General features: G+C 43.0%; 1 protein-coding gene across 4 annotated transcripts in view; it reads left to right on the forward strand.

Moving 5' to 3' along the window:
* The first annotated feature begins 11202 nt into the window (after positions 1-11202).
* The window catches only part of dachc (dachshund c), a 39907-nt gene continuing 25497 nt past the window's right edge, over positions 11203-25612 (forward strand). For 2 of the 4 annotated variants that reach the window (XM_012864047.3, XM_012864049.3), the window contains exons 1-3: positions 11204-12029; positions 22804-22913; positions 23134-23223. In XM_012864047.3, the coding sequence (XP_012719501.3) occupies positions 11440-12029; positions 22804-22913; positions 23134-23223 (790 nt within the window). In that variant the 5' untranslated portion in view covers positions 11204-11439. Of the gene's footprint in view, positions 12030-22803; positions 22914-23133; positions 23224-25612 lie in introns of all 4 variants that reach the window. The other 2 variants (XM_012864048.3, XM_012864050.3) reach the window with 2 other exon arrangements.

Here is a 25612-nt window from a genome sequence, read left to right on the forward strand (position 1 = left end):
GCAGCAATCAGACTACCTTGTTTCATTAAAAGATTGTCCATTTAGTTTATTGTTGACCAGGTGGAAACCAACAAATTTCAAATAAGAAGGTTAGAGCTTTTAAAAGTATATAGAAATAAAGTTTTTGAGGCCCGCAAGTACTTTTACGTTTTGTCCCAAATGGCAAAAAAGTTTGAGCAACATTACAGTACAGGCCTCGGTGGCGTCAACGCTTACAGGGGCACTCTGGATGGCTGTGGACCCCAAACAAGGTGAGTGGCCTAAAGCAATCCTAATAGAACAAGTGTGAGAACATGGACAGTTCTAGAAACAATGTTCTCCTTAACCCTCAACTTCATAGGCCTCTTCTAGATGGACCAGGAGAGATGGTGCTATGCTGTATATAAATTTCTTTATGGGTTTCACCAACACTGAGCAAAAGGCGTAAATAGTTTTCTTAAGACTTTGTTGTGTGGTTATTTCACTTGATATGAGTGTAAAAGCTCTACATTTCCATGAATACAGTTCAGTGACGCGGAAAGGCTCCACAGGTGTGACAGGAAGAGGATCCATGTAATCAAACGGATGCACTGGCAATAAAGATCTGTCAAACAGAAAGCATTTTAGGACTCTTCTGGCTATTTGCTGAAAAAAAAAAACACATATGCCTGATCACATTTCAATGAAATTACATAAACCCCCCCAACTTTAAAATACCAACAACAATGAGCTAATGTGCCGAGATGATTATACGGGGGCAGAAACATTCAGAACTCACAGTCGCTTGTCTCATCTAGTCGGGGAAGGGTCGAAGGCTGGGAAGACCAGGTCAACTGTCTGCTGTTAACATGTAGAGTTTTGTTTTACTTTGCGATGTTTTGAATACAATTAAAAAGGTTTTCTGCACCATAGTGAGCAGGTAACTCAAGAGGGTCAGTCGCACCTTCATTTTTACATGAAATAATAAAATATCAATACATTTAGGGGTTTGGCCATCGTTAACCTGAGAAGAATATAAGATTTTTTAGCAATGATTTTCTATTGTTTATATGTATTTTTATGTTTTATGTATTTTTATGTGTCTGGTTTAAGGTTAAGCAGATTAAGGTTTAATTTGATTACTTAGTTTTACTATCCTTAAAATGCCAGGTGAAACATATGAAAAGCTCCACACCAATAATAAGAAGCGGAATGGTTATATAAAATAGGATTAGCCCGCCATTTATTATAAAAATGTAAATAAATAAGGTTTGCATATGCTTTATATTTTTCCCCTGCATTGTTACATCTGATCAATGCTGCACTTTATGTTGTAATGTTGTCTTATTCCACCTGCGATCCCATTACACTGTCGAAAGCTGCATGTGACAACATTTCTTTCTGAATGCACTCTGTACATACAAAATGACAATAAAGTTGTCTAAGTCTACAAATCGATATTCTCCTATATGTTTTTTTGAGAGATGCCTGTCCCACTTCTTATCAGAAACAAACGGCTCGGTTGCTTCTCCTGATAAGAAGTCATTTTTAGATCCAAAGTGATAAAATAAGCTCACAACTCCTGTCTTCTAAGCCAGAAAAGCAGCAGGGCATCCAGCGGGGAGCGTCAGCCGTCTGGATCCGGAAGAGGCCGTGTTTCCTGCTCGGAAGTGATTGATCTATTGGTTTTTTTTCTGTAACCGATCAAGCCTCTCTGACCCCCCCATCCTCCCGCAGACATTAAGCTTCAGGACCCGTCGCTGCCCGGCGAGGAGCTCTGTGACCTTGTTAGTGCCTTCCCTGATACATCACTGTTGATTAAAAACCGGGCAGACTTCTACACTGTAAGACACTATTTAGGTCCCAATTAAATTCATAGCAAGGAAAATTGGATCATAAACTCTTCAAAGGATCGTTAACAATCATTAGACGGGATAATGGGATGGCAATCAAAATATGTTAAGAAGAAACTTTCAAAGTCTTTTTAGTGACTTTGTTGTTTTTGGACGTTTTCCAACCTGATTAATGTCGAATTGATTGATTTACAGATGTAATTAGCTGCACACTGCACAGACGCGTCATTATCATATATATATCTTCCTCCTTGTTTCAATGTATTAATTGGTTTCATTAACAAAAGCAGATAATTGAATAACAATTTACAAAGTTGATGATAATATTAAAACAGCACATGCCATCTCCCTTGAGTTTTCTCTGCCATAATAACGAAACCACCTTTTATTATTATTATTTTTTTTCTACCTCTTCTTATCAGATTAGAATTTTGTGTCCTGGACTATGTAATGACTAACATGATATTGGGTTTATTAGTGTCTCCCAGAGGCTCACTGAGGTGTTGAGCGCATGGTGTTTAACAGGTAGGCACCATATGCTTGGCCTAATCAGACATTGGAATCACATTGGCTTGTTAAATTGTCTCCTAATAAAAGCGGGTAATAAAAACAACCTGAGTTAATTCGATTTCAGGCGAGTTTGGGTAAAGAGCGGGGCAGCTGTTCAGATTTGTGTAAACGCTTTAACAATCAGCCTCCCATCATTCCTTCTCCTTCTAGTTTTTTTCTTCTTCTTCTTCTTCTTCTTTTTTTTTCTTTTTTAGGTTTAACTCCATCAGCCTGTTCAACTTTTTTTTCTTTTTTTTTTTTTTCTGAGGCAAAATAGAGATGGAGGGTGGGCGAGCTGTCCACTCCCCTTAAAAGAAGACAATACCGGGGATATTGTAGTGACAGCTCACATTGTGCGCGGCTGTGTGTGTGAAAGAGAAGATTTGTGGATGTTTGGAAAACAGAATAAGAATATAGAGGATGTGCGAGAGTTTTGTGTGTGTTTGCGTGTGTGTGTTACGCTGACAGCTTGTATTCTGCGTGATTAATGATGTGCTGTGTGACTTGATAAGTGCTTCGGAGGACCAACGCTTGTTTCAATTAGACCTTGTGAAGGTCGCGACGCCGCGCCGGCCTCTCATTATCATATCCATAATCAATCCACATTATCATAGGGGAATGCGGATTGGATGTGTGATGCATATACGTGCGGGCGGACGAGCACACGCAGAAACCTAATCACATACCCAAACACAATGACATACTCTCTCACTCACTCACACACACACACACTCACACACACCCTTCACTCCAAGTTGATTTGAATCATAACAGAAGCTGTCGGAACGGATTGTCTGTTCAGATTAAGAGTTTGTTTCTGGGAATTAAGCAGCATTGATGGTGGTGGCATTTCAGATCCTCACTGCAGACACAAATGCCAAAACATCATTCTGTCACCACCACCGCCGCCGCCACCCTCTTGTTTCACACAGTCACATGTACTTAATGAGCACACATCCAAGCACACACACACACACACACACACACCCATGATCTCAACCGCGGACCCTGGGGCATTTTTAATAGAGGCGAAGTGATTCGTATGTTTTTGCTCCTCTAATGAGAACAGATTGAGTGGTATTTACACTTCATCGGCTGATCTAGCCACCTACACGTTTCCCTCATGCTGTAAGGCTCCGTCGCAGGCCAAAACAGACATGTGGAGAGGACCAGAGCTCTGGTTTCAAACAGAGAGGCAACATGAGCATCATCTCTGTCTCTTTGGGCTCGTTATGGCTCCATGGCAACGTAAACACGAACTGTTAAAAGTGGAAATCTGGGGCAGAAATGAAGCTCTGTGCGCGCGAGAGAGAAGAAAGTTAAACAGCACAGTGCCTAGCAAAAGGTATCCGTAAGAGTTGGGACTTTTTTTTTTTTTTTTTTTTTTTTTTTTTACATTTTGTCAAGTTACAACCAGAAGCTTTCATTTATTTTAGTGGGACTTTGCGTTATAGACCAACACCAAACTAGTGCAAAACTTTTAAGTGATGGAAATGACAAGCTGCGTTTCATTTTTATTTATTTTTTAAACAAATGAATATCTGAAGAGCGTGGATGGGTGTTTAGCCTGCCTGAGTCAGAACCACCATCAGCCTCAATTATAGCTGTAGGTCTTCTGGTGACCCTCTGTAAGTTTTGACCACGTAGAAACGGAAATGGTCTTTGCAAAATTGTAAGAGTAGCTTAATTCCAGTTAGAGGATGAATCTCAAGGCAGTCTTAAGTCCTTTGCAGACAGGTTTTCCTCCAGGATTGCTCTGCTTTTAGCTCCACCCAGCTGTCCTTCAGCACTGACCAGCTTTCATGTCCCTGTTGAAGAAACATCTCCGCAGCACGATGCTGCCAGCAGCTTATTTCACCATGTGACTGATGTTTCCAGGGTGGTCTGCTGTGTTGGTCCCCCCCCCATTCATAGCATTTTGCAATTAAGCTTAACTTTGGTCCTATTCTTTGCTTCTTCTACCAGAGTTGTGGGTCTCAAATCTTATGACTATGTTTTATAAACATTTTGGTCCTCGTGATGCTTTTCAGTCACTGTGCCTTCAGACACTGCTGTGGTTATGTTGGCATTAAATTGTGCACAGGTGGACTCTGTTTAACTCACTGATCAGATGATTTCTGAAGGCAGCTGGTTGCTTGGATTTGAGTTGGGGTTGTCAGAGTACATGGGCTGAATTTATGTGCACAACGCCCTTTTCAGACATTTTTCTTAAACATAAAAAACATAAATGATTTTTCGTCAAATTCACCATTATGCACAATTTGCTGTGGTTTACTAACCTGACGCTAGCCATATGGATTTCGCTCCGCCTAGCTTCACTCACATCCATCTGGGACATCTCCCATAGAGAGTGATTTCTCTAACCAATTTTATTGTCCAGCCAATCAGGACGCAGGGCTGGAATTTCATAGATGTGATGTAGTGGAGACGCGACCATGACGTGAGACTGTTTTGATTCAGATAGCAATGGCGACTCGTCGAGGAAGCAAGCGTTAACATTGATGCTGCTATTTCTTCCGTGTTGTCCAATCTACCTAATATTGTTTCATTAAAAGAACATCAGAGAACGCCTCTGAAGGCTTTTGTTGGTGGAAACCATGTTTTCGCCCTTCTCCCGACCGGATTTGGCAAGTTTTGTTTTTAGGGCGCGCCCCATAGCGGTTAGCGGTTAGCGCAAACCATGTTAGGAGGCCTTTAGTCCTCGACGCGGTCGGCCCGGGATCGACTCCGACCTGCGGCGCTTTGCCGCCTGTCTTCCCCCCTCTTCCTGTCAGCTCACTGTCAATAAAACGTGTGCCACTAGAGCCGCAAACACATAAAAAAAAAAAAGTTTTGTTTTGTCCTGCGTCGCTCTCACAGCGTCACGGGTTAGCTTCGGTGTGAGTGGTTGAAATAGCACGTCGATAAAGATGACAGAAAAGTGGCTTATCCAATCATATGCAAGGATTTTTGATAAGACCCAGCCTTCAATAAAGGCAATTCCTATGGTGGTGTCCCAGATGTATGTGAGTGGAGCTAAGCGGAGCGACATCCATATGGCTAGAGTCAGGTTAGTAATGTTTTCATGTGAAAAGCTACACTGGCATACACAATAGTCCTGCTTTTTTAAATGTGTTTTAGTTTCTTTTAGTTTTTTGCTGTCTGAGCAAATCTCAAGGGAATTCCTGTTTCTGGGACCCCCCCCCCCCCCCCCCCCCCCGCCCCCCTCCGCACACACACACACACACACACAAAAACTCTACACTAATGGGGATTATCAGATTTAATTCTGTAAAATAACGCAAGGCAGATTTTTTGAGGGTAAAACCCAATCATACAGAAAGGCAGCAATCAGAGGATTTGAAGAAGATATAAAACATTAATTAACTCAGTAAAAAAGGGGAACGTTGCAAGGCGCTGAAGATAGATAGGCTTCTACTGTCTCAAAGAAGTTTAAACACTTCAAAGACAGAATCATACTCACCAATTTAGCGCTGAACTCCAGGAGCAACAGTAGATGTAAAAGGCCGATAAATGATGCCACAGAGTTGTTCCCTTTTTTTCCCACCTACATAATCCAAGATGCGGCCCAGTTGTGTCATGGCAACTTTACTAATACTTTTGAAGACCCGGGAAGAAAGACAAAATGAAGCTGAAGGTGTCTGTTAATAAGTTGGTCCAGCCTATTAAAGTAGGAATTTAAATTAGTTCATTGCTCTCATAATATATTAAATGGGACCCTCCATGAATTAAACCTGTGACCTTTGGTTTTGAGACAAAGTCACTCCACACCACTGCACAATACAAACTATGCTGTGGCTGCTTACAAGATTGTGGATGGATGAGCTAAAATGCAAAATGTAATTAAATTAGGACCTTGCACTCAAGGTTAAAGGCATGTTTCCTAAAGGTGGGACATTACTCATAAGCCTCCTGTTGACGTCATTGTGGTTACCTGTATTCATCATAAAAAACATTAATGCATGCCAACACTGGCCTCGAGTTTTACACACCAAAGACTACTGGGTTATTTCTTAATGCCAAATGCTGGGTTTCTGCTGCTGGGGGAAGAAGTTAGTTTTCAGCAAACATTGTGTCAAAAATGATGTTGGGATTTTCTATCCCAACAAACCGCTGGTGCAAAAAACAAGGAGACTCACGGTTGTTTGTAGGCCACCATTTATGCACTGACCACCTGATCAGGCCCTGTCCAAAAACAAAATTAGATGATAAAAGGATGCTGTTCCATAACGTTGACGTAATTCTGTTGTGTCGGTGAAGTTACAATAAGGAATTGATTTAAGACAAGATTGGCCTTTTACCTGCTAAAGAAAGCTACTTGCTTTTGCTCAGCTCGCGCTACTTAGGCAGGGCTGCTTAGGCTGTGGTTGGTAAGCGTAACCTAACTGTGCAGTAAGGAAAGCAGCTATTGGCTGTCCTAAAAGTCTCTGCAAGTCGCTGAAGGATGCCATCGCCTAATTTCTTCGTTTGGACATGGGACATGCAAAAGTAACCCAAAAAGAGGCTCCTGAAAAATAACTTAGATTTGTTTTTTTTAGTGTTTTAAAATCTGGTCTGATTTTTAAACTTTGTGGTCTGCTTAGAGGATTATCGCAACAGCAACAAACCAATCAGCGATTCGCCTCCATGTCTAATTTGTAGTCTGGAAGCAGAGATGTGAGCATCTCCTGCTCTAACTGCAGCTGAGAGGGACTGCTAGAGGACCGGGCCGCCTGTACGCGACTTTGAACAGTTAAGGGGCACATTTGTGCTTTCTGCTGAGAACAGCAAGAACACTTTGACACATTAGAATCTTTAGACTTTACTTAAAAAGTGTTGTTAAAGGGTCCAATTACTTCTGGCAGCACTGGACAGCTAAGTGTTTTTATGAACTGTGCAGTTTCCATGCCTGCTTTGCTAGCCTTTCACACACCTAGCTGATGATATACCAGCAACATGCATTGTTTATGAATGGGGACCATGTGCAGGAAGTCATCAGTTGGAAAACTGCAATGAGAAAAGTAAATAGATTCATATTAGTTTAGGCTTTAACAATGATTTTACTCTTCCTTTAACTGTTTGGTTCAGCCTCTGCATTGATGTTGGCATTCGTCATGGTTCATCTGGACTGCCAGAATCATTGTCGGGCTTAAACATATAAGTTTGAACCTGTTGAACACTCTCCCTCTGTATTCCTGTGATAAATGTTAATCAGGCTGGATAATATATGCTACAGAAGTCACCTTGAAATGTGTCAAGATTTGCTCGTCCTGCATAGTGTTTACTAAAGCCAACCAATCGCCCTGAAACTTGTTTGTTCAACATTTGTTCTTATTGTCCACTGTCAGTCCGTACAATCCCATCTTAAATCAGAGACCTGGATGTGGATTACCCAGAAACAGTAGCTTTTTTCTCTTAACTTGTCGTTTTTGTGAAATCCTGCATCAGAATCCCCCCCCCCCCCCCGCCCCTGTTTTTTAATAATTCAAGTGCAGTTGTTGAAAAAGAAATGTCCTCCTGTTCATTTACTTTCCTGAACGCTAAACATTATTTGCTTTAAACCATTGTCGGGGGTTGATCAGGGTCAAACCCATAACCCAATATCGTTGTGTTAAATCAACTTCCTTGGTGCACATTTAATTCAGGTCTGGACTTGCAAAAATACCCTGCATGGGGTTGTTTTTAGCCCGGCAGTTTTTGGGGTATACAAAGAATAGGCCCGAGAGGTTAAACAAGAACATTTTAACTTAAGACCTATCAAAGAGTCTACGGTGGGAACTTACAACATGAATCGGCTCCGCTTAAGACCGACGACTTTATCTGTGTGTTTTCTGCAGATGGAGAAAGAGAGTCGTGACATTTCTTTTTGGCGAGGAAAAGGCCATACTCAGCAGGAGTTATCAAAGGCAAAAAAGTAAAAAGTTCGAGTTAGCTATCTCTCTCTCCGTCTCCCCCTCTCTCTCTCTCTCTCTCTCTCTCTCTCTTCCCCTGGAGATACTCATGTTAAGCATAATTAAGCAGATTTGATTAGCATCAAGCCTGGCTTCCTCTCTTGACTTTTAATGAATGTAAATCTACCATCTACATCCTAAAGATTAATTTCTGCCAATTAAAAAACACAAGAGGGCTTATTCAAGAGAGAGAGAGGAAGAGAGGGGGGGGGGGAGTGAGAAGGGAAAAGGGTGCTGGGGTCCTTTGAGTTGGAGAACAGTCGGAGTTTTATCCTCTTCCCTCTTGTCTTATGGTGAGATGGTCTCTAGAGATCTGTGACTCTCTCTCTCTCTCTCTCTCTCTCTCTCTCTCTCTCTCTCTCTCTCTCTCTCTCTCCCTCCCTGAAGATCATTATCAACACAATGTTCCGTGAAAGCCACTTTGAAAGGACTTCGAGCTCTATGTAAATGATTGGTGCGTGTGGATGTGTTAGCGCTAGTGCAAAGAGCAGGTAAAGTGCTCAGTTTATCAAAAAAACATATTGCCACCCCCCCCACTCCCCAATGCTTGATGTTGTTAAGTCTCATCCAAATACCAAATGTAACAAACAGCAGGTGCGACAAACAAAGAGAGGAAAACCCGACTTAAATGTTCTGGCTCACGCATTCGTCATGACACGGTGAGATTAGGCATAATCGGTACATGCCATTCCTCCTATATTTCATTACGAGTGTTTTCAAATTAAGAATACAGCTATAATTTAAAATGATGCATAGCCCCCCCCCCCCCCCCCCCCCACCCCCACCCCCCTTCGGTTTTGCAAGCATTTTATTAATAAGACTCAAATCACATAAAGGTCAAGCACTAATTGGAAACCTATATGCATTTCTTCACAGTCTGCGCCTTTTTTTTATTTATTTTTTTTTACACGCTGAAGAACAGCAGTGAACCTTTGATGAGAATCTTTTTCTCCTCTCAGTACATAAAGCGAGTTGGGAGGCTGGTCGGGTTAGAAGGGGCTGTAACGACACAGGCAAGACGGCTTTTTACGCCAATACCTCTGGTTATTCCTGTCTTTGATCAACCTCTGGCAATTTTCTTGAAGCGCTTTCACAGATTTCAACTTACAGTTTAATGCCTGTTCAGTCATATTGGACACTGAACCAGCGTTTCTGCAGGCATGAGATGCTACTTAGTAAATTTAGATGTTATTGAAAAGTTTATTTATAACAATAACTCAATCAGAAATGTCAAACGAAGATACTGTTTCAATTCCTTACAGGCAGTGTGTTAATCTTCAGGATTAAGGTTGTCATTTTGGATGGTTTAGAGCTAATTGCAGACCAAATCTGGAAAACGCCTTCATTTTCCTCCTTAGCCCAGGTACGGTGGTACTGCCTTCGTCTTTGGTTCAGTTCAGACTCTAAATGCATGCCTTGTGGATCTCCCCAAATCTCTTACATGAGCTTTGTTGACAATCCTCCCAAGCCTGAAGTTATCTCTGCTCCTAAAACGTTTTTCCTTCCACTAAACCTTTTGTTGGACACAGCCCTCTGCTCCTTCAGCAATGCCCTTTTTGTGGCTTACCCTTCATACTAGGGTATCAGAGACTGACTGCTGGACAACAGTCAAGTCAGCAGTCTTCCCCTGGATTGTGTAAACCATAACGCTGCAATAACAAGCGTTCTGTATTTAAAAAATGCTATGTGCTATGCTATATAATAATTTTAGGGGAAACGTTTTTGTTTCATTAGCTGTAAGCTATAACAAACAAATGCTTCCCATATGCCACTCTATGAATGTGTAATGAATATATATAAAACAGTGTTGTGGAAAAAGGTATTCACGTCAGTCTTGATTTCCGGTGCATTTTTGTTTTAACATACATTTTTCAGATTACCAGATGAGTTTTAAAATCAGATAAGGATTACCAAAGGCAATACAAAAGAGCAGTTTTCTTATAAGGATTTCATTTAAGGGGGGCATTTTTAAAAAAAATCTAAATCATTCTGGCCCAATGTTAAAATATGACTGCCCATTAAATCTCATAACTGCTTGTCTCACCCTTGGCAGCAGAAAAATGCCATCAAGCATACGGTGAGATTTTCTTTAGCAATAATGTTAAAATGCTCTTTTCTTGTAAAATGCATAATGTAAATTATAGGCACCCCCGAAGAGATGTTACAAAGACAAAAAAGGAGAATAAATTAGCTTTCAGCAAACCTTCACCGATCAATACATACGCATATATATATATATATATATATATATATATATATATATATATATATATATATATATATATAGCATTTAATGCCAATTAGGTAAAAGCAAATTCATGCACAGATGGGGATGATTTTGCAGATGTTTCATTTTCTATTGGATTCAAAACTACTTCTCAATGAAATAACGTTTATGTTTTACAGTCATTGAAAGAATAACGGCATTGGTCAAAATCTGAACTGTCAGATCAGATGTTAAAACATGCAAATAGGTAGTTGCCAAGAAAAAAACAACTTTCTGATGCATTTCTAACCAAGAATTTAAGAAACTGAAACGGTTTTTTGGGTGTTATTGTTTTTTTTTTTTATTTAGTAGTTCTTGAGCACATTTTGCAGAGTGGCCTTTACATTGGACACATGGATATGAGTTTTCAGAAAGTAAGCCATTTTACTTTCACTCATGATGCTTCTATTAATCTCCAACAAAGATTAAAAGAACAGATTTAGAAATGTCATAAACGCCCCAGATTGCACGCCAGAAGCATGTCAAGTCTCATCAGGGGCATTAAAGTGAAGGTGTGTTTTCAGCACTCATAAATAAGCTTATCCAAAGTTTAAGTAGGCTAATCTTTGCTCTCTCTCCCCCCTCTCCAGTCTCTCACTGTCTAAGAATCAGCCCAAGCTCCTCCTCCTCCTCCTCCTCATGATAATTTGACAGTAGCATCTCCACTGAGTCAAGCCTCCGCTCGTTCTGATTCAATAATGTGATCTCCTTTTCCTCACACGGACCGTCTCCCCTCTCCTCTCTTTTTTGCTGCCCTCTCTTCCCAGAGACGCCCGATGCGCACTTTACGCTCGCAGACGCACTTTCCTAAACAGTTCCCTTGAACTTTTTTCTTTTCTTTCTTTCCTCTTTTTCTCCACTTGCGCTCCTCATCGCCGCGACGATGACCACCATGGCAACTCCTGCCACTCCGACCCTGCTTCCCGCCGCTCCGCTCGGACACCACCCGGTACCGAGCTCCGTCTCCCCGGCCACCAACTCCCCGCCACCCGCGGCCACCTCCGCCGCGTCCTCCCCGGCCCCGCCGGTGGCGCACCCGGCGCTGCTGCACCAGTTCCGGGCGGAGCTGCTGCTGCCCAACGGGACCCCGCTGAAGGGCGGCGGAGCGCCGCCGCCGTTGCCCGCGGGGGCCAAGCCCGTGTACGCCACCGCGTCGCCCGTGGAGAGCACGCCGCAGAACAACGAGTGCAAGCTGGTGGAGGTGAAAGGTGCCAAGCTGGCGTCGTTCACCGTCCACGGCGCGGAGCTCATCTGCCTGCCGCAGGCGTTCGACGTGTTCCTCAAGCACCTGGTGGGCGGGCTGCACACCGTCTACACCAAGCTGAAGCGGCTGGACATTACGCCGGTGGTGTGCAACGTGGAGCAGGTCCGGGTGCTGCGGGGGCTGGGGGCCATCCAGCCCGGGGTGAACCGCTGCAAGCTCATCTCCAGGCAGGACTTCGAGACGCTCTTCAACGACTGCACCAACGCCAGGTGAGCCGGGCGACCCCTGGAGGGGGCCAGGTCCTCCCCGGGTGGGCTGCCCTTCACGGGGCGCCTGCTGCTGCTGCTGCTGAAGCTGCTGCGTTTGGCTTTGGGACGCCGCTGGCTTTTAGAAAGGGCAACAGGGAGAACACAAATCTACATAATAATGAGAAGATAACAACGTCTGAGTTCAGAGATATTCATCTTCAGGTTTATTATCTATGAGTTCATCGTGCCAATTTGCTCCCTCTTCACTCTTAACCGCAGCCACTGGTTCTAATGTGAACTGGGCTTGTTTAAAAGCCAGTGAGGACAAATGAATATTGCTGAAATTAGGATTATTTTATCTACTTCTGAAGTTTAGCTGATGGCAACTGTCTGCAGGGCCAGCTCAGCCGCTGTCAGCCTGCCACTTCTGTTGAAGGCATTGCAAAGAAGGCAATGACCAGTGTTGGGTTCTCACAGGATAACCTCATGTTATAATAGGCTACAACAGTTTTTACATTTAAAAAAAAGTAAAACATTGTCTGATTCCAATAATTAGTCCTGCATATTTAACACGCAGTTGCAAATGTCGTTTCTTCCAAATGTGTTGCTAGTTTTTAACAGACTTGAACGAACACCTGCTAAGTTCAGTTTTTAACCGTTCGTTTATGCAAAAACATCTCTAACATGAGTTGCGACAACAGCAAATTCCCCTTTGGGAATAATGAAGTGTTTTTGAAATCCACTGAATGCAGAACAATAATGTTACTACACCAGTAGAACCGATCTTAGCCGGTTTATCGGTCAGGCTGTCTGCTCCGCTCTCCAGCCTGCAGTCAGCTGCTGTGCCGCCTGCCGACATGGGCGTGGGCGGGACTGACTTTAAATGCTCTCAGAATATTTTGTGCTATTTGTTGCGAGGACAGCGAAAGTCAGAATGAAAAGTGAAAATGTGTCATCATCATGGTCTTTTTTTTTTTTTTTTTTGGCTTTAAAGCTATCACTGCGTAGAGCCTAAGTTAATCCTCACGGTGTAGCTCACCCATCATCAACAAGTGCTCCGTAGTGCAGCTGTACTGTTAAACCGCAGAGCTTATTCAACAGGTTGAATATTTCTTATCTAGATTATTTGTTATAAAATAATAAAAGACTTGCTCATTCCTTCAGCTAACTTAATCGTAATTTCAGATCTGATTTGTCTTAAATAGGAGGGATGGGTGTTGCTCCATAACCTGCCTTTCTTGTAAGCCCCGCAAAGTCGTTAGGATACTTCTTTCAGCCAGCTGACCGGGAGTCCACAGCAACAGGTGGAGGAGGGGCAGTGCTGCTCTATATCCTCAGCAGGGATGCTGTGAGGGAACTTCTGCAGTTTTGAGAGCGTGACCTATAAAAACCGGGGCATACCTTGCTACTACTCGTAGCCGGCCTCACTTGTTCTCCGCCTTCCAGGCTTATAACTAATTACCATTTTAATGGACGATAAACGTTCTGATGGCTGCTGTGATGTTGGCGATAATGAATTTTAGTAATCCTAATAAGAAAAGAAGGGGGAAAAAAAAAAAAACACTCTCAAAAGTTTGTCACGCTATCGCCGACTGTTATCTCCGTCTCACCCTGACGCACTCTCTCTTGCACACATTGAATCTGACACTGTCATTCTGAGAAATTGATTCTTCACAGAAATTAATTAATTTTCATTTGGCCCCAAGCGGCAGCTTAAATCAGGACAAGCTCGCTCACTCACTCGCCCGCTCACTCGCTGATCCCCTTCACTTTCTCTCCCTCTGCCGTCTTCCCCCTGCCTCCCTCTCCCTCCTTAATAACTCGCTGTCTTATCATATCAACACTCTTTAGCCCTGAGCATCAGAACAGAGAGGAGATGATTAAATGAATTCTCTGTATTTATGATGCGATTATGTAAATGAGGTGTTTTGCAGAACTCCGGTGGCGACCGACTGCACGGGTCATCGGTTGCAGCGCGGCGCAGAGATGTTTGGGTAGAGGCGGCTAGATTGGCCGGGAATCGGTGGCTTCCCCCCCCCCCCCCCACCCGGCGCCTCGGCCTGCTGCCGCGCGGACCGCATGCTCCAGACGGCCGTGAGCTTGGATCCAGAGGAGTGTGGATTAGCTCCGGTTTAGAGAATTCATATTGTTTGATGGTTAATCCGGGCTCCTCGGAGCATGGATGATCCAATTTACACCTGCCATTAACTCTGGATGGAGGGCGCATCAAGATGTGCCGCAGATGAACACGCGCGAGACGCGCCGGGGTTCTCGCTTAGTTTTGCTAAACGCCGTCATCTAAGCCAAAGCAAGAAGTTTAAAGACGAGCCTCAACTTGTGGATTAACCCCACGCTCTTAAGCTTTTGCAGCCCTCCAACCAAGACAAAAAAAACATATAAAAAAATCCAGATGCATCTTCTCCTTCTTCTTGTGGTTGCTCCGGGATCTCTCCTGTGTCTGGCGTTAATGGGAGCGTTGTTATACAACCCCCCGAAAATACACAGCCTCTGCCGTCTCTAATTATCCACACAACACTCAAACAGCCTTTAGTTAATGAGATCTGAAAACATCACTCGTCTGAAAATCTTCAAACAACTCGCCTGACTCTTTGTCTGAGGGGCTTCAAATGTGCTGCGGTAGCCATTAGTATCAGAACCCCCCCCCCACCCCTCCCCTCCACTTGCCCTGCCACTACCAGTGCATTAGAAGTTTTTAAGTGATCCCTTGTGTGGATGGAGAAGCACACAGTAACAGGTAAAAAAGTGAGACTCAACGTGGTTCTCGTTAAAGGAGGAAGGAAGGAAGGCCGAGCAAGGCTGGGAGTTTCAAGAGGGTCTCTGCGAATGTGACGGCGTGGCTTTCTGTTTCTGACGGGCTCTCTCTTTGGCTTTCTGTTACTGATTAAGAGGCACATCACTGATTGGTTTCCACTTCCTTACACAGCCTGGGAAAAAAAGACACAGCGGGCACGTCTGACAGCGTTTGGTGGCCCGTTTAATCGTCGCTTCTCTCCTTTTTATTCCCTCCAATATTTAAAAAAAAAAAGTCTGTTTGTAATTGTTTTGCCCTCTTTTGTTTTCCCCCGCCTTTCTTTACCCTGACCGTGAGGAAGGGCCGACTTCACCCTCGCCCCGGCCGTAAGTCATTCACAGGTGTCGCAGAAACACGCGCTCTTCCCCTCGTCGTCACGCCTGTGACTTTGCTGGCTTTGCCGCTAAATGACATTAGTTCCACCAGGAGGGAACACGGCGTGTAGGAGGCAACCCGATCCGCCGCGATTTGCTCATCTACCCCCCCCCACCAAGGGAACTGTTTTCGTTCTCCTTTTGGGGCGCACGTCAGACTTACGTGCTCGGGTCAATCTGAGTGTTTGTGTGCTGTGTTGGGGAAAAAAAAAGAAGAAGAAAAAAGCTGCCATCCCTCCCATGTGTTACAGAAAAGTTTTGTAATGTACTGACGAACAAGATCTTTTTTTTTTTTTTTTTGGTGAAAAGAATGTGTTAATGGCAACACGTGGGTTCTCCGTTTTGTGACACGAACCTTCTCTAGGGACTTTGTTGTTGCACCGGCTTACTTAAGAAGATAAGTTAACTGGGGAAGAGGCAAAGTCTGGCAATTATCTGCAAGGAGCCTTAAATGAAGTGATCTTTTATTACAGTAGCTTTGATTCCAATCCATAATGGGTGTAAATGTATTCGTCGGGGGGAAAAAAAATCCCATGCTAGGAAATAATTGACACAGTTTAAAAAAAAATAAAATAAAAATAAAAACACCAATGGTACAAGTACCAAATGATGATTTCCTTTAAACTGAATGAAATTTATGTATTCCTTACATTCATAGCTTATTTTCTTCAGTTGAGGAGATGTTCTAAGGAAGTTCAGATTGGTAGTCCACGGTTTTTTGTTAGAGGTGTGCAATACGGACTTAAGGCTTTTTATTTGGATAAGCTTTATATTTTGTGGCATTTATGGCGGTAACAGTGTCGATAAAAAGTATTTAAAAATGCCTTGCCATCTTGTTGCTACCATCTCCGTTCAAGCCCCAAATGATTGTACAGGCTACTTCAGTACGGGCGTTAAATTAAGAGCAATTTATTCACGTTTAATCATATTTCCAAATATATTGATCCTCATTAATGCTCGTACGGGACCAACAGGGAGGAGAAGTAGTTCAGACTGCTAAAGTAAAGATCCCAACTTTTCAGGACGACAGTAGTCACCCTAAAAAAAACAGCGTCTAGATCAGAGTTTATTATTATTATTATTATTATTATTATTATTATTATTATTATTATTATTATTATTATTATTATTATTATTATTATTATCATCATGATAATTCTTCTCAATACGTTGGTGATAAAGGGAATGAGGATTGCCGATTTCGGTTTTCCTAGAGTAAAAATATGTCATGACTTTGAGGATCATTTCCTTCAGCCACTGGCCAATGGTCGATGCGCCATATATGTATTTTGCCACCATAGACATTGATTAGTTTTGTAAAAGGGGTAAAAAAAAAAAAAAAAAGCTTGTTGCTAAAGAGCTGCAGCACCCAGTGGTATTTTCGGGGTCACTAAGTCTCCATAGCGACCATTAGACAGTATTTACATGCCAAGCATTTTTTGGGAGCCTTTTTCTGCCCTATATCACAAACGTAAAGATGTAAAGAATACTAACTGCATAACGCTCTGAGTGATTTGGCGTGACACACATGCATCGTATGTGTAGAAGCGCTTCATAAGCACCGGTCAGTACGGCGGAGGATCTGTGAGGCTGTGGGATCTTATTATAGAGGGCATGGCGTGACGCGACCTTTGAAATACCGAGGACGTTCGGAAGCAATATCTGCTGGCCTCTGCCAGGAAACTGAAAATGGTTCGTCATTAGCGGGACTGTGATCAAAAACATATGGCCAAATAAACATGGGATGGATTCCCCAGACTCAAAATGAACCCTTTTTTTTTTCTGTCAACATGTCAGTCCCCAGATCTAAATCATGTAGAAAAGTTACGGGATGAGCCGAAGAGCAGATACGAGGCATTAAAAAGAGGGTCCGGCACTTTTGATGAGCTGGAGAGATTGTGCAGAGGTCAGCGATCCCCCCCCTCCACATCTGTATGCTCAAAGGTTATGGAAGAAGGCCAGGCTCTGTCCTGCTGGCAAACGAGGCGTTTAGAACGTATTCACAGTAAGGGTGTCAACGACTCGGCCACTCTTGGTTTTATTTGCCACATTTTTTTTAGGACTGGATTTTTCTTCCTTCTAAAACATTTTACTCAGATTAAATCTTGTCTTTTTTTCTAGATTTTGCGGTTTCCGATTGTGCTGCAGCAATAAAAGGGGAGATTGTTTTACAAGTGTTTTACACAGCTTTAACGGCAATGGCGACAAATCCGTCCATGCCTGTAAAAATCCAGTTACCCGGTATGGTTTCTTTGTGTTTTTCAGTGGCAAAGTTTGGCAGTTCTGAGTGTGTGTGTGTGTGTGTGTGTGTGTGTGTGTGTGTGTGTGTGTGTGTGTGTGTGTGTGTGTGTGTGTGTGTAATATAACAATGTTCAGATTGAATCCGAGTTCAGATGTGTTCAAGTCTGGCTCAACTTTAACCTCCACGCTCTTTTGATGTTCTCTAGAGACGGACGCGATGATCTCGAAAGGGCCTCTCTGTGTCTTCTCCTATGTCAGGTTTTATTGGAAAACACACACATGCTTTCACTGACACACACACACACACACACACACACACACACACACACACACACACACACGGTCCTGACATCGACCCTGGAATGCAGTGAAGGAATGCCTGATAGTATCACTTTAGGAGATCAGATTTTTCGCCCCGACCAGACGTCCCGTGTGAGCTTCTTTCATGACATCACCGCACAGGCTAATAAGCACGGCCACATAGAAGGGGTTTTTATTTTTTATTTTTATTTATTTTTTTTATTTATCATGACATGAATCATTTCCCTCTCTTGTCTCTGACTGGCGACGTAAGTCTTCCTGCGGGCGGTGTCGACGTTATGATTTATCAAACCGGACCGTGACTGCGAATACAAAACCCCCTGTGATAAACACAGATTGAAAGGACGGGAGCCATAAACCGCTGCTAATGTATTCCAAACAAAATCCTGTTTGAGCAAGTTCTCCCCTTTTTTCTCTCTCCTCCCTCCTCTCTCTCTCTCTCTCTCTCTCTCTGCCTCACATAAACACACAGCTGCTACCTATCACCACCTCAGTCCCTCCAAGCCAGTAGCTGTTCCACTGTTTTGACTGTAACACTTCCTCTTCTTTCATTACTTTTCTCGACTCACCCTGCGTGTGTGTGTGTGTGTGTGTGTGTGTGTGTGTGTGTGTGTGTGCAAAGAGGAGATCCGTCATCTTTGTTGTGGTTTGTTTCTATTCCACCTGTGCTAAGCTCCAGCTGCCATGTTTGGCGTTTCATGTTTCAGGTAATACACTCTGGAGAAGCTCACAGGGCAGGACTCAATGTGCAGGTTACACATCGAGTCGCCCCCCCCCCCCCCCCCCAAAAAAAAAAAAAAAAAAAAAGAAAATGTGTGTGTGCATGTCTGGCCACAGTGTTGGCATGAAGGAGGACGTCTGGGTGAGATTTTAATTAAAGTTTGAGACAAAGAGGTCATAAGCCATACACCCCCTCCCCTACACACACACACAATGAACTGTTTTCTCTCTTCACCCCCCCCCCCCCCCCCAGCCCTCTCCTCCTCCTCCTCCTCTCCCTCATTCCATCCCCTCAGCTTGATGACTTTTCCATGAAAGGCTTTTTCATTAATCCTACCTCAGGGAACCGGTGCTCTCCAACCTCTCGCACACACACAAACACGCAATGCATGCGCAACACACACACACGCACAAACACACACACACACACACACACACAGGACCTCCCTCCTCGGGTCACTTTGATGTATCAACGCACTTGCAGACTAAACACAAAATTAGGTTCCAGTTCTTTATGCCCCTTAAAAATGCAACATATACAAAGGCACAGACAACGCACCGACCCGCCAACCAACACACACACACACACACACACACACACACACACACACACACACACACACACACACACACACACACATAGACACCACACACACAGAGAGAGAGAGAGAGAGAGAGGGGCCATTAATTAGTGAGTGCAAATAAACAGTAGTAAGGGAAAGGGAAGCGGTTGCAGTAAAAAACAACTCAAGCTTTGGTCTGTGTGTGTGTTTTATTTCCCCCCGCTGATCTCCACTTCTGCATCTGTGTGCGTTTGTGTGAATTTTACACATTTCAACACTAGTTCCTGTCCAACTGGGTTGCCTTACCTCCGAACACGAAACCCAAAAATACATTTCCTGCTTTTGTTGGGCTCAGTGTGTCGCTGAAAACAAATATTGTAATTTCGAAGCAACACACACACGCGCGCGCACACACATTCACAACTTTATCCCTCAGATATAGATTTAGATACCTGAGTCTGTTTTTTAGAGAGTTGGCTGGTGTGTGAAATTGCCCAACCCAAAGCTAAATAACACATTTTCTTGACCAATGGATAATGAAAGTGTTATATAATGTTTTGCTAACCACAACAGTGTTCGGTGGAAAAGTTGTTACTGAATTTTAAATGGCCTTTATCATTGGTATAGCGCTTTATCAAGTCCAGCGGACCCCAAAGCGCTTCACACCATATTCACCCATTAACCCATTGGCGCTGACAGTGGTGAGCTACATTGTAGCCACCGCTGCCCTGGGCAGACAGACAGAGGCGATGCTGCCGTACATCCGACTACCACCGGCAGCTGGCAAAGCGGGTGAAGGGTCTTGCCCAAGGAGCGCCACTGTCACCCCACTGAAGACCCCAAGAAGACTCAGCGCTTACATTTATCATTTTGTACTCTTTAAAGGAAAGGCAGGTCAAGGCAGACTTAATTTATTTGCCAGCTTTTATTCGAGGTATTATGCAAAGTACTATTGAGGAAAATAAAGGAACAGGCAGCGAAAACATGCATCAATAACACAAAATACATCAAACCATCACAATAAAAATTGAAACATGACATGACAAGAAAAGAGAAAAGAAAAAGAAAAAACTTTATATATATATATATATATATATATAAAAAGAAACAATAAAGCCATCTTTGACCTGTGGAGGAAAACTGCAGTAAACGGTAAATGTTTTCAGTCCTGAGTTGGAGGAGCCAACAGTTTTTGCACGTCTCAGGTTTCCAGGGAGTTAATTGTTTTCTGAGAGCCTAGAAACTAAATGCTGCCTCTCCTTGTTTAGCTTTGGTTCTGGGAACACTGATTGAGCAGTTTCTGTTCGCTCTGTATCCGATTTTTTCCGGGAGCAAACAGAAGCCGACTGCTAGGGGATGTCAATTGATCCCTGACGCAGAGATGTTTCATCGAAGGAGCAAGTTGGTCAGCGTCAGTGGATACCAGGAAGGCTAAACGTAGTACGTATCTGCTCTGTTTTGTGGTTTCAGACTTTACCGTGCAACATCCTGGACTTGGCCAAGTTAGAAGTTGTCTGGGAATCTCTGAGTAAATGTACATTTCTGCATTCTTTAGGAAAATTAGGCAGAGTTCCACCAATAACTTATCTAAATATCAAAGTTGACCAATTTGCCCATGATCGGCTATGCTCAACATCGGCAGGTCAAATGCAGAAAAATAGAGCATCTATTATCAATTATCATTATCGTTAAATGCATCAAAACTGAAAAATCCCACTATTTTCTGTCAAACACATCAAACAACAGCATGTAGGCCTACTACTGATTTATATAATTTAAATAATGACTTGAAATTAATAATTTATGATTAAAAACATATAAAGGTTATGCTTTGATGCATTTAAATGTGGACAATTTTGTTATTTTCTGTTGAATTCAAAATTACTATCTCTATCAAAGAACCTGTTGTATTCTCTTAGAGTAAAAAAAAAAAGTCAGAATTGGTGCTGATCGGGATCAGCAGGTCAAACCTTTAAAAAAAGTATATATCTATCAGCCAGAACGAACCTGATTGGTGCAACTCTACCAGAGACTTAGCTTTACAGTTAGCGATGCAAACTATGCTAATTGTGCTAACCACTGTTTTAAGATGCTAAGACTCTTTCATCCGTCACCTACGTGATCATTTTGTCTTTATTTCAAAGCAGCAACACTTTAAATTACATATTGATCACTCACAACAGGATAGCTGGAACTAAATATTTTGAACGTTCTTAATTATAATTCCTAAAGACTAACTGATATCTGCTAAAATTGTTATGGCCAGGTCAAAGCTTTACAGAAATCATCCACAAATCTCTGATTGGCCCTTCTGTACCCCCCCCCCCCCCACCACCATATTTACATGCACCCGTGTGTGTGTGTGTGTGTGTGTGTGTGTGTCGATCGGCGTCTCCCTGTTAGTGTGAGTGTGGGTGTGTGTTTCTGTGAGATATCTGATGTCAGCTGTCACATCCCAGTCGGTCTGGGCCTATAATAAGAGACAATAATAACAACTCATTAAAACCGAGGGCAGGAACTGTGGAGCTCATCGGCTCATCAAATTAACCTTTGAACACTTCACACACACACACACGCTCAAACACACACACACACACACACACACATATACAAGCTACCTGTATTTCTCCCACAGTTTGTGGTTACACATTCTTTCTTCCTGTCTTTTTGTGTCTCTTCATCTACCCCCTCTCAGCCAGTGGGTGTGTCAACAGGGGATTGGTCCTTTCTGCTGGGTAATTGATGAATTATATGCAACATGCAAATGAGGCGCCATTAATCTCCTGACTGACAGCTTCGTTTATGGGGCCTTAATGACGGCTGGATTAGATTCTAATTAAAATCTGCTCAAAGACACCCCACGCTAGGAAGCTGCTGCTTCTAGTCTATCTCTGCTTACTCCCCCCCCCCCCACCAACCCTCTCTTTTGCACTTTTTTTTTTTTTACTTTTATGTACTTTCTGTTGTTATGTCCCCCTTCATCTTTCTGTCTCACTTTACTCCTTCTTAACTCCGTGGTACTCTACGGTTTCCTCGTTCGCCGTCACATCCTCTCCGTCGTCTTCCTCCTCCTCCTCCTCCTCCTTTCGCTCCCTGTCTTTTAATATCCCGCGCCGTCAGACAGACGCACAGATTGGTGTTGTGTCAAGCCGCTGTGAACGGAGATGAGCTACGCTGGTTGTCATTAAGCCTGATGTGGCCCGTGTCATTTCCACTGTCAGGACATTCACACCGTTTAGTCAGAGCCCAAGTGATGTCTGACAGCTTCGCGCACACTCCCCCCCCCCCCCCCAGGATTGATTGAGCGTGTGTGTCGGTCCAGTCGAAAATCACGCGCGCCGACCCACACGGATCCGGGCGTAGCCGCCTGTAGTTACGGCTGTCGTTGAGGAAATTCGTGACATGGCGGGAAAAGGGAAATGAATGGCTAAACGAGGAGAGGACTGAGGGGGGGGGGGAAGGAGGCGGGCGAGCGCATTTAATAAGCAAACAAATGAATGAGTAAGCTGAACAGTAATGAGGTGCTTTATGGAGGCCATAGGGAAACTCCTTTTCTGCTTGCTCGTATCCACAGGGAGGTCAGATTTGCTGTACCTCAGCCTTCCTGGAGGCGCTCATGTTTCAGTGTTTTTGCTTGTTGACACTTCAGCAGGATCAGAGGTTTACAGACTGAAGGACACTTCAGTGTTGCCGGGCCACCCATCTCAGCCTCAGCATGCAGAACCGCCTAATGACTGACGCCAGCCTGTGCTTTCTCCCCGCAGCTCGAGGCCCGGACGACCGCCCAAGAGGCTGCAGAGCGCGACGGAGGGCGGGACGCACCACATGCTGTCCCACGGCGGTCTGATGCACGCTGGGATCATACCTCCTGCAGGTGACCACCCAGGCCTCGGCACGCTCATACACTACATAGGAACAACACGGGCGCATGGGGGCAAGGCGGCTTTGACCGATCGCTCCGGCATCACTTGGGGGAAAAAAAGAAAAAACAAATTTTATTTTGGGAAAGGATTTGTGAAAAAAGAAATAAAAGCTCAAATATTTTTTTTTTATTTTGTTGTTGTTGCTTTTGTTTGGTTTCTCTTGGCTTTCAGAGTTTTGCTTGTCTAAGAAGAGCAGAGTCGGACAATGGGCAAATCGGCACGCTGCGACGATGAACCTGTCGGTAACACATCAGAATTTATGTGAGGAAACCAATGATTTTCTTTTTCATAATATTTATGATTTTAGAAAAAATCAGTAATAAAACACATAAACAGTAAAGTAGGCATGGTGCCACTGGTGACCCGAGCTTCCTTTTCACAAATGGAGCACATAGGCATACAACACTGCCTCTCCCACCTTCTGCTGTGCACTGCAGATTAGCTGGCTGAAAGAAGGCTCCTGGGCATCGAGCTACAATCTGCGTCTGTGTGGAGAAGCCATATGCAGGATGGCCACCTGAGCAGACAGCCTTACTAACCAGCTTTTATTACCTTGGTCTCCTTTATTCACGCTAAAGAGCGTCTACTCGGTGGCTTTAATGTCACTTAAACTACTACTAAATCTACTGGGTGTTTATATTTTTGCCCTAATCTATGAGGTAGATACAAAATAACTATGGTTAAATGCTAGAAAATATCATTATGACTAATAAACATCTGTTATATTGCTTGAGAGGCAGTGCAGATAATTGGATGCTTGTCTATTTTTTAAAATAAAACCAGTTAAATCACGTTACACGTTTTATTCCCATCTTGTATAAATATCACGATGTCGTGAAACTGTGATATTTTTCCTCAAGGTTATCATACTATGTAGGTCTTATAACAGCCACGTGCCTAAAAAAAGTAAGAAAAAAGAAAAGAAAAATGATTGAAAGATTGCAAACAAAATAGGAGATTTAAAGGGATATTTAGATTGAGATATTTTGAGTGTAACAGAAAGATAGAAATCAAGCTTATTGTCATATTGTGTGGTGCGTCTTTAACAGACTACTAGACAGCACGTAATGAGTTTACTTCAGTGTGCATTTGTTCAAGCACCGGTCAAGAAATTAGCACAGATAACTTCAATGCCTAAAGTTTAAGTAAGTTTAGATCTCTCTAAATTCTGCATCAGTTTTCGTCTCCATGAGCCTCAGTCACGAAGCGCCATATCGTGTTTGCGGGTCAAGGGCAACGAAAGTTCAACCAAGTGGCCAAATATATAATTATTAATTCATGGCACTTGCAATTTAATAGCCCATCAAATATTGCATCCAAGCAGTCTGTTGCAGCTGCGGTGTTGCACACACGTGGATATTGAGATGATGATGGCAGTTCAATGCACTGCGCTAATCAGAACTGTACAACCCTTTAAATACTCAGTGAAAGGCTAAAAAAAAATCCAACTCGAAAGCTGTAGAGATCCAAGAAATTTTTAAATTCCTTCTTTACTCTTCAGAGAATGTAGCTGTTTGTCACAGTAGAAATTAGATCTGGATGATGTTAGGAAAAAGTTATTTTACTAATGCAATGACAAAAACACCAACCGTTTCCTCACTCTCCTCTTTCTTTTGCATCCACACCTTTATCCCTGCAACTCTCTGCCTGGTTTAGCTTCTCTGTCCCTAAGATCTGTTGCAAGTTTGGGGGATTCATTCAAGTAGATAGATATATTAATTTGCCGTTAACTCCATTTGAAACATAACAGCCAGCCAAAAGTTGCCTCCAAGCTGTCCGTTTCCTTTGTACACACGGATGCAGCGCTGTTGACTCTGGCTCTTTAACTACAACGCAAAAAAGTTAAATCAGTTTAATGATCCAACACTATTTAAACACATTTTTTAAAAACCAAACAGCTAAAGCGTAATTATTGTTCTGTATCAGTGAGCTTTTTTTTTTAGATTTAGAGTGGCTTTAGAGTTCATATTGTGCTCCTTATGTTAGCTGCAACGTAAAAAAAAAAAAAAAAAGAATACAAAATGTTGCTTGGGGTCTATTCCTATACAGACAGGACTCATAATACCCCTCGTAAATTGCACGAAGAGGTGGGGTTCCTGGAAGGCGACCTGCGTGTTGATTAATGAAATTAGCATACAGACTGCTGACAAATGAGAAACAACTTGCAAGCTCGGTGTTTTTTATTATTTTTTTTCTTCTTACCTTGACTTAAAAAGCGCACAAAGTTGAGTAAGTACTCTAATTTGTAGTCCTTAGAAATCTCATTTTCATGTTTGGTGTCTCATTCGTATCAAGTTAACGTATTTCTTTTTTTATTCTATAGCTCATTGTGGCGTCAAAATCTTCTAATGTAAATGCGACCATGGTTGGCTGTAATTCAGCCTGTGTTGTCACGCACATGTTCTGTTTGTCTATTATGGCTTTGTGTGTATGTGTATGTGTGTGTGTGAATGTGTGAATGTGTGTGTAAAGCCCAGAGAAAAGGGAGAGAAAAGTAATTGTTGGCACCTCACTGCTCTCAAAGTTGCCCTTGGCTTTGTGCTCTTCACTGAAACCTGATCTTTTCATTCCCCGCCTCAAAAGAAGCCATTTTCTATTAGCCTCCGCTTCCTCTCACTGTTCAAAGGTGTTCCAGTGTTTGTGTGTGTGT

Source organism: Fundulus heteroclitus, chromosome 22 (genome assembly GCF_011125445.2).
Source record: "Fundulus heteroclitus isolate FHET01 chromosome 22, MU-UCD_Fhet_4.1, whole genome shotgun sequence".
Taxonomy (NCBI): Eukaryota; Metazoa; Chordata; class Actinopteri; order Cyprinodontiformes; family Fundulidae; genus Fundulus; species Fundulus heteroclitus.